At 38.8% G+C, this 10,480-nt stretch overlaps 1 protein-coding gene across 1 annotated transcript; it reads right to left on the minus strand.

Annotated features, from left to right (window-relative positions):
• Positions 1-355: 355 nt before the first annotated feature.
• Positions 356-10,245, minus strand: MRPS10 (mitochondrial ribosomal protein S10). Its single transcript, XM_069488031.1, has 7 exons — positions 10,198-10,245; positions 7,241-7,305; positions 7,081-7,153; positions 4,643-4,779; positions 3,547-3,655; positions 2,316-2,405; positions 356-2,024 (listed from the first exon to the last, which is right to left on the minus strand). Exons 1-7 carry the CDS (start codon positions 10,243-10,245, stop codon positions 1,941-1,943), a joined length of 606 nt encoding a protein of 201 aa, XP_069344132.1. The 3' UTR covers positions 356-1,940.
• Between the last annotated feature and the right edge of the window lie 235 nt (positions 10,246-10,480).

A 10,480-nucleotide genomic window follows, 5' to 3' on the forward strand; every position in this document is an offset into this window, starting at 1 on the left:
TTTTTTTTTTTTTGAGACAGAGTGTCGCTTTGTTGCCCTGGCTAGAGTGAGTGCCGTGGCGTCAGCCTAGCTCACAGCAACCTCACACTCCTGGGCTTACGCGAGCCTACTGCCTCAGCCTCCCGAGTAGCTGGGACTACAGGCATGTGCCACCATGCCCGGCTAATTTTTTCTGCATATATATTTTTAGCTGTCCATATAATTTCTATTTTTTTAGTAGAGATGGGGTCTCGCTCTTGCTCAGGCTGGTCTCGAACTCCTGACCTTGAGCAATCCACCCGCCTCAGCCTCCCAGAGTGCTAGGATTACAGGCGTGAGCCACTGCGCCTGGCCTTATTTTCACATTTATCTTAAAACAAGATTTTAATACATAATTTGGAGAGATAAGCTAAGTAATCTTGCTTACAGGTTAATTTAATCTGAAAATTGCTGGAAGTGGATGCACACACCTTTAAAGGAGCTCACATGGAAGAGACATTGAGGTGAGCACACATATATCATCCTATTATGATACAGTGATTTATATTGTCTGTAAAAAAGCTCAGAAAAGCCTAAGTGTGGGTCTATATTTAAAGGATCATTTCTTTAAAGATAAAAATGTGTCACAAACTGCTGCTTTGCTAAATATAGTTACCATTATATTGCTCTTGTTTTATTGGCTAGTTAATCCTGAGGCTTATCCTTGGTGTAAGTATGCTTCAGGCATTTGTGAATGACACAGCCAACAACTGAGCTGAAGGAGGTCATGGGGCACAAGGCTGTAATTCTTTTCATGTTAATGACAGTAATGTAAGTCTGATACATAAGCAGTATGTATTCAACACACGGATACCTGATACTAGGCTTGGAAAAGAGAACAGGCAATTCAGTTTAAAGGGGGAAAAACTGAGAAGTCCTAACTACTCCAAAGATGTAAAGAAAACCACAAAAGACACGAACCTGATTCTGCTGTAAGAAGGAAACGAAGCACTCCCCTGGGTTTGCCACACCAACTGTTTCAGCCCATTGTGGGCTTGCCCCTTTCAGGGCTTTAACTGCTATTTAATTTCAAGGAAAAGTAGGCATCTCCTAACAAAAAGTGTGACATTTACCAAAAGAAAGAGGCTTTCTTACCACTGAGGAGTTTAATAAAGAAAAATAATTTTCTGTGCTTAGCACAATTTTCAAAACCATTATTTCTATTTAATTTTTGGTATTTACTACAGTGTGGGGTGCAAAGTTTATGGAATAAAAGCTTATTGAATGAATGAATCACAGGATGAATAAAATGATACAAGTAACAATTTCTTGAGAGCATAAATTCCATTACAGTGACCCTTGTAGGCAGCTCTGTAAGGGTTTGGGCTGCAAGAAGAGTTCAGTGCATGTCACACATGTGTTTGGTCTGCTGCAAAGTATATTCTCTTTCCAAAATGTAATGCGTAAATGAAGTCAAGTCTGTTAGTTACCACCTCCAAATCAGCACATGCCAGCCCACACTAAGGTAAATTTGAAAACCTTTAACTGCTCAGCGTTAAATTTACCACAAGTTCCTTCTAGGCACCTCAAAAGATAAAAATATGTGTGAAGAATACTTTAAACACCTTCAGATGAAAGAAATGATATAAATTAAAACTGGTACGAACTAATAATTGAACAGCAGCAGCCCAACAAAATATAAATTTGACTCTTTTGGCTCACAGTAGGCAAAATGGTTTGTTTATGCCTGTAAAAATCAGAACTGAAATAATGACATGTATAAAAGAACAAAGTGGTTCTTTCACTACAGTCCAGCTTGTCATTAATGCTCCATTCCCTGCTCCCAGCTGACCAGGCATGAGGACTCAACACAACAATGATGTAGACTCAAAACCATCTCAGCTGGAAGCACTCTCCACTTAAACATACACATCCGGCCCATCCCCATTTCCACTTCAGGCACTAGTAGCCTCCCTGAGGCTTTATGACTTGCTTTCTTCTTTTTCCTCGGGTATTGTTTCCCAGATTGGCTCCTTGATGTGTTCTGGTAACTGTTCTAATTGTGTCTAAAAAAAGAAACAAAACAAAACTATAATATAATCTGAACTTAAAAGCACTCTTTAGCCCCAAATTTGATTTATTAATCTGTCAGATCCTCTTGACTTTTTCTTTCGCCTCACGCCCTTGCCTTTTGTAGGGCTTTGAGAAGGAAACTTGAGGGGAAGCCCCCAACCCTGTGGCAACTGTCTCCCAGTTTGCCATGGGTCCTCCCCTCTACTCAGTGAGCCTGGACCAGGCTGCGATGTATCAAAACAATACAGATATCCCCCCAAAAGAGGTAAAAATTCAAGTCATACCTTAGTTACTTCCATGGCAACCCCTTCAGGTAAGTTTCGCTGAATATATTCCAAGTAGACATCTGCTGTACTTCCAGTTAGATGTTCTAACTAAAATGTCAAACATGAAAATGGTTTATGCTACGCTGTCAAAGCTGAAAATTTTATGTTGGGGTGTTGTGTTGTTTTGTTTTTTTTGTAAAAGTGGTAGAGTGTGTTCTTCCCCTAAACAATCTTATATAGAATCACAATTAAAAAAAATATATAGATCCCCTGGCTGAACTGAACGGGGGCAAGCATGGCCCCCAAAACTCATTCCTCCCAAATGCAGATATTTTAAAGCCAGGGCTCCACAGAACACAGTTGGCAAGCTTGGTATCAGAACAGTATACTTACAAGAGCTTCACAAAACAACTCAAGACAAAAGGACTAGGTTATAAGATATGGTTAATGTAAGATTTTCTGTGCGCTCCACTGTGAGATGTTTCTGTCAGACATGGGTGGATAAAATTTTGAGTTTTTCTTTTTTATTTAAGAGTAGGGACTATGACTTTGTATTTGTACCCTCAATGACTAGTACAGTGCTTTCCACATAAAAGATGCATAAGTCTTTGTTTTAAGAACATTACCAATCACTTACTATGCAATGGGAATATTCTAAGTGCTTTACATAAATATCCCATTTAATTCTCACACTAACCTTATGAGACAGTTATTACTAGCCATTATTATTCCCATTTTATAGATGGAAGAATTGATGAGGGTCACATAGCCAGCAGGTGCCAGGACTTGGACTCTGGCGTTGGCAGTCTAACTCTGAACCCATGTTTTTCCTTGACCACCAGACTACGCAGGCCGTAGTGGATGCACAAATGAATGAAAAACCTTTGCTGCACATCATTGACATGGAAAGTCCAGTTAGCATGTGAAAAGAATTGTTAGAACTATGTAAAAACTTAACTAAAATTTTTGAAATATGGGCAAATTTGTGCCAATGCCATTTTACTGTATAAAATTAGCACAATCTGTATTCTTGAGTTAAAGTATGCACTAAACTGAAGGATGGCTTTGAGTGTGACTTTCCTATCATGTGGCTTCTGTTAACATGAAAAGACATTTACCTTCTCTACAACTAACAGGCATGGGCTGGCTGAAAGGAAGTCAACTCAGTTAATGTTAAAGGAAAGTTATGATATGCTAGAGTGAAATCCTGGGTATTTCAAAAATGCCTGAATGTCTGAAATAAACTCACCTCTAAACATCTGTAAAGTGTTCTCATTTCATACTGAACTCTGTGCTTCTTGAAAATGTGCACTGATTTGAGAAGAGTAAATCGCTCTATTTTTCTTGGAGGTTCATGTCTGAAATTAATGGGCAAAATAACATACTGATGTTAAAACCTGAGTCACTGATACCAAAGCATGATTCCACAATTTTGTAGGTCCGGCTCACACTCAATTATAGGCATTAAGTACCATTTATAGGCCTCTATTTGTCAAGACTGTCATCTGTAACAACAACTGCTATCATAAAGCTCAGGCCAAAATAAACACCACAGATAGCAACAGGAACCTTTTCCCACAGACCCAAAAATGAGCCTTGGCATGCAAGTACTAGTGCACAAACACATGCCTGCTTTTACACCCTTTGAGACCCTTACTGACCAAACATACAAATTGTGAAGAGCAGCACCAGTGTGGTGGACATAGTTGTAATGTCTGCTATATGTGCGTTGTTATAGGAAACTACAGATATATTGATAATCACAAAACTATAGCCTGTTTCGGGAAACAGTGTGGGCTTCTGTTTTTGTTAAAAGGCCAGACTGGCAAAGCCCCAAATGGGCCTTGTTCAACATCAGAAGGAACAGATGACAAGGAGACAGTTCTACTTGTCCTGCAGTGACTCCAAGGCTATAGGAAGCTCACCTTGCTCATGCATGAAATTACCAGGTGAGTGGTGTTTCTTAGGGCAGATTTGAAACAATGGATATATTAGCCCAAGATCATCATATGCAAAGGGTCTAAGAGGATTGTTTCCTCACCTATTCTACCTCCCTGCCCCCTGGAGATCCCAGATACATGGGCTTCTTGGATCTCCTCATGTAAACACAATTTCTAGAGAAAGGATTTCTTTCATTTTCCTTGTTCACTCATTCTAGTATTTAAAAATTCTAGAAAAAAGGAAGGGATGATCCTGCTTAGGATAATATATGACAAACCTAAAATTTATCCACCATGTGTTTCCACCCCATTTTAAGAGCTCAGAACTTCCTGGGATCAGCACCATTTTCCTGCTTGATCATATTACAGCACCTAATAGGTCAGATTAGGAGAGGTCATACTCACACTTTAATAGAGATACCAAGTTCTTTAGCAGCAAGCACAGCAAAATATTCATAACTGTCCAATACAGCCTTATCATGGCCTTTTACTAAAACTGACAGGCGCTTATATAATGTGTCTGGTTCATCAGAAATGGTTATCTAAAATCAAAAGAAAAGTTTCAGTTGTGGTTCCTCTAATACTTATGACTAGCAAATTTAACATATTACCCTCAACTGAACAACTACAGAATTTACTAATAAATGGGGAGAAAAATGCTGAGTAAAATCTTAACTCTGTTAGCTTAAGTATTAGATACTATCATGCTCAAATCTGCACAATGAGCCTCAGAATCTGTTAAAATACAGTGTGAATCAAAAGAATTCTCAAGGTAACCTACAGAATCACTAATGGAATTTTCCAACTTAAGACTTACTGAGCTCTAAATTCACAATGATAAAGGATTTCAGGGTCTGCTAACGAAAGTACCCTGGTCAGAAGAACTGCATTAAGAAGTAAACTCTGCTACCTATAGCTGAAGGACAATGGGCGAGTCACATAATCTATAATAAGTGCTTTACGCAAGTATCTGCACTTTAGTTTCCTCATATATAAAACTGGGTAATCCCTGTGCTATAGCTCATAGCATTTCTCCAAGGAAAACAATACGAAAACACAGATTAAAGTGCTTATAAAGGATAAAACATCATTATACAAAGGCGAGCTATTCCTATTCATACTCCTTATGAGGTTTTATTCACGTATGTTTTGCCTACCCTAATATACAAATTACTCATTTCTAATTAAAATGTTATGACACTGACTATACCAATCACTTCTATCTCTTCCACCCTAATACCTAAAGGCCTTAGAAATAATGGCTTTGACATTCCTGACTTTCTTCCAAGAGGTAAATTACCTTCATTTTATTCATCCATTAAACCGGTAAATTATATTGCTAATCCAATGATTCAGGGTTAAATTAACTTCACCCCTGAAAGGACATCTAGCTAGGAAGCTAGGTATCCACTCTCAATTACTCCAAATAGGCTTGCTGAAAGAACAGAACATACTGATATCCTATAGCATAAGTTGAGGGATGAGGGAGGGGGAATATAGCCCTAAGATGTGTTCTGATTGATTCTTATAGGGTTTTAAAAATATTCTGAATTTGTTACAAATATTAAAAATCAGGAGATTTCACATAACAATTTGGATTTCAGTTTAGCTTGGAGATTTAGACAACCTAGCATCAATCAGTCTGATTTCCCACATGGGAACAAGTAGCTAAAATAAATAGTTGTTTTACTTCTAAGGGCACAGATGCCACTGTGCCCATCCTGTAACCTGTCCTTATAGGACTGACCCTTGCAGCACCCGAGCTGGAGACTGGGGTGACTGGGGTATATATGTAATGTCACAAAAATACATCCAGTATCTATTTGGGGAGTGGGGGGACAAAGAAATAGCAGTATATCATGTATTAATATAATTCCATTTTGGTATACATGTGCATAGATAAAATGAGTATGTATACACAAATGTCTAGAAGGATTCACACCAAACTGTTAAAAGGGGCTATTTTTGAGGGGTAGAAATGGAAGGATTTGGAATTTGTAAAGATTTTTAAAAATTACAAATAACACAAAAAGCTGGGTTGATAAAATCAAGGCTTCTATAAGGTTACATAAGTACTTTCCATTACTTGCACTAATGCTCTTTCTCACTGCGAACAATAAAGCTTTGTCCAGGCCTAGGCTCAGTATTTATTTATTTATTTATTTTTTTGAGATAGAGTCTCGCTTTGTTGCCCGGGCTAGAGTGAGTGCCGTGGTGTCAGCCTAGCTCACAGCAACCTCAAACTCCTGGGCTTAAGCGATCCTCCTGCCTCAGCCTCCCGAGTAGCTGGGACTACAGGCATGCACCACCATGCCCGGCTAATTTTTTCTATATATATTTTAGTTGGCCAGATAATTTCTTTCTATTTTTAGTAGAGACGGGGTCTCGCTCTTGCTCAGGCTGATCTCGAATTCCTGACCTTGAGCGATCCACCCACCTCGGCCTCCCAGAGTGCTAGGATTACAGGCGTGAGCTACCGCGCCCGGCCCAGGCTCAGTATTTAAAATGAAAACAAAGACTTGAAGGCTACAGGAAAAATATTTTTCCATAACATAACATCATTAATTATAACAACTCTTCAATTATGCTGAGCTAAAAGCAAGAGAATGCTAATTGCCAGTCATTTGGGGTAAATAATTTATTCTCTGAGAACTTACTTTGATATACTTAAAGATAATACGAGCAACAAGGGACATTAGAAAATATACATATTGTGCATCTGCCAGTATTCCAGAATAAAATTTTTTTATTCATATAGTGTTTGGCTAACAACCCCAGATGAAATAGTAAGGACAACTTATTGCTAATATAGCTCCTTATACCAAGAAATAGGAAGTACATACCGTAGGTTTGGTCAAATCCTTAAGAATATCAACATGTAGGTTTGAAAACTGTACCCACTTCATATTGGTACTGCTGTGTATAAGAAAAAAGAAAAACCTAAGTAAAACAGCACAGGAGCCTATTTTCCTGTCAATTTAGCACACCTAATTGTATACTTACAGAAGAAATCCACCATTTTTGGCTGTACTGCTCTTAGAACTGTCTACAGAAAAATTGCCCAAGCCCTTAAAAAAAAAAGTAGGGGGGAGAAGAACATGTGTTAGAATTAAAGTTGATTACCAAACCATCATAGTTTCTACTAAAACCCAAAAGATGTACGACACTTCAAATAAAGGGATATCTCATAATTAAAGATGAAGCTACCTGGGTAAATAAAATGGCCAAATCTGACTTCATTTAAAAAAAAAGAAAAGGACAATGGTAGAGTTGATAATCAAAAAGCAGTCTCAAAATACTAAAGAATCTGTATCTTTTAAAGCTTAGAAGAACTTTTTTGAAAAAGCAATTCCCACATTAAAAAAGGGTATGATTTAAACATATGGACATCAAGAAAAAAAATAACATGTGATTTCATTTTCCCCTTATTTTTTATAGATTGTGTTTCAATATAAACTTATTTTGCCTGAATATTTTTAAGCAATAAAAACTACTAAGTAGCTTTATAATCTAATTTATTAAAAGTTGGAATAAGAATTCTAAAGTACCTTCTGTTGAAGCTTTCATACATCTTTTAAAGCATATGTATTTCTTAGCCTGGCTGGGATAACTAGCTTATAAATTTGAAATACACACTGGAATTTATACCCATCGTTAACTACTGTGACATATACTTGAACAATCCAGCATTTCCAAATCCTTTATTGTCAGCTCCCCCTGGTGGAACCAAAGTTTCTAGTTTTAGGAAACTTAAATGTACTATATATATTATCTACTTGTTTATCCTTTAAGTTTTCCTGAGATTTAAGTATGTAACCTGAGAAAGTGGAAACACTTTAAAAATACATTGCTCATGCCTATAGTCCCAGCTACTCCAGGCTGAGGCCAGAAGATCACTTAAGCCCAAGAGTTTGAGATCATCCTGGGTAACACAGTGAAACCCCGTCTCAAAACAAAACAAAAAATACAATGAAGATGAAAATAGCAGTTTAGCACAAGTAAAGCTAATTAAAACTGAAGGTCACCTAAATATGTTTAAGAAGCCTATTCTTAGTTTATTGTACTTCTTCTTTTCTTTACCCCAGATGAAGACAAATCAAAACTTTCCATATTCTTCCTTGGATCAAGGGGGAAAAACCAAAGAAAGGAAATCAGGCACAATGCAAGGTAATAAGAGGCATGCACCATTCTTTACACATAATCACATAGAAAATCCCTTCTCCACATTTATGCCAGACTCCACAATCCACTTGTGCATAAGGAGGATAGGCCTAAAGAATATGACACTTCCCACTCTTCTCTCACTACCAACCTCTGCTTTTAAAAGTGGGAGACTAAAGTGCTGTTACATCCAAAAAATCAACCTTAAGTTCTTAAATTTTTTTCTTTATTTTTTGAGGTGGGAGCTGGAAGGAAGGCTGTCTGGATAAGTTTCTCTTAGTACAGTAGTCAAAAATTTCACCCCCTAATACCATCTGATTCTTCTTAAAAACGGTAGTTCTCAAAGTGTGGTCTGAGGACCTCTGGGGCAGGGGGTCTCTGACACACTTTCAGGGAGTCTAGAAAATCAAAACTATTTTCATAATAATAATATTTTTTTTTTATTTCATCTTATTGTTATAGGGGATACAGAATTGCAGGTTACATACGTTGCCCATGTACCGCCTTTCCCCCCAAGTCAGAGCTCCAGGCCTGTCCGTTCCCCAGGTAGTGCGCATTGCACCTATCAGGTAGGTGTATGTCCTCCCCCCCCACCCCCCCTTCCCGAGTCAGCACCTTCAAGGGTTACCATTCCCCAAACGGTGCGCAATGCACTCGTTGTGTAGGCATATCCCCATCCCCTCCCCCACCCCCCACCTCAGTCTGATATCCGATTGGTGTCGTTCCTAGATGCGTATTTAGGTGATGATCAGGGAAACCAATTTTCTGGTGAGTACATGTGATGCTTGTTTTTCCATTCTTGGGATACTTCACTTAATATAATGGGTTCCAACTCTCTCCAGGAGAACCATAGAGATGTCGTATCTTCATTATTCCTTATAGCTGAGTAATATTCCATAATAATAATAATATTATAACGTTATTTACAACTTTCCCACTCTCATTCTCTCACCAGTGTAGTTTTCCCGTGGGTGCAAGAGCTGTGATAAAGATTGAATGAGAACGCAGCTGTCTTCTATTAAGCCAGACGTTAAAGAGATTTGTCAAAATGTAAAACATTGCCACTCCTCACTAAATTTGTTTTTGTTTTGGAAAATACAGTTATTTTCCATAAAACACTAATTATGTTAAGAAGTAATATGTTAGTATTACTTTTAAACGAATACGTAATTTTAAGACTCTCAGTTTTATTTTCTAAAAATTTAAACACAGACAGTTAAAACCCACAAAAACAAAAGCTCTTTAGAGTCCTCAATCCCAAAGGTGTAAAGTGGTCCCATGGCCAAAAAGCTTGAGAATCATCACTTCAGTTTTTGCTTCTTCTCCAAAGAACTGTGCAGAAGATATCCAACCCACTCCCCTGACTTCAGAGACCTTCCTCTAAAACTCACAATCCCTGGATGTCAGGACATCTCAATTTAGTTACACGGGAAGTGTGGGCTGGCTCCAGTTCAGCCCCTAATTTTCATGAGGAAAGTTTCCTGTCTTCTCGGAGCCTCAGTTTATTTTGAAAACGTGAAAGCAGAAGTTTTGGAACACATGAAGTACAATATCTTTTCTACCTCTGACATTCTACGATTCTTCTTGTTCCTACTTTCGCCCTGACTCATTAACTTATGGTTAATTCCATGAGAGAATTCTAGATAAAATTAGCCCCTTTCTCGCCACCTTCCTGTATACGGCCCGCGGTGAGGAATAAGTATCGAGAAGACTCATGATGGGCGGAACAGCGGGTGGCGGCGAGACTTAATGGTAACTGTCCTCGTCAGCCTGCCCAGTCTCCCCAGCCCGCCCGGTACCTGCCAGAGGCGCCGGCACACAGTCCCAAACGCTGTCCGCGCCGCCATCTTGCCGTCTCGACCTCTCAGGATCGCTTCCGGGGTTACAGCGCCGTTCTCAAACCATAGAGTTCAGCAAAAGGAGAGAGTATATCCTCCTGTTCCGGCACAGGAACAACCATAGAGACGTGACAACTTGATTTTTAGGGGTGGTATAGCGCCTGGCTGGCAACTGGTCTAGGTAAAATCGCTTCAGCCCAATCTAGATAGTTATCAAGTCCCGTCAGTGTTTTCCCCTTCCAGT

This window comes from Eulemur rufifrons, chromosome 15 (genome assembly GCF_041146395.1).
Source record: "Eulemur rufifrons isolate Redbay chromosome 15, OSU_ERuf_1, whole genome shotgun sequence".
Lineage (NCBI taxonomy): Eukaryota > Metazoa > Chordata > Mammalia > Primates > Lemuridae > Eulemur > Eulemur rufifrons.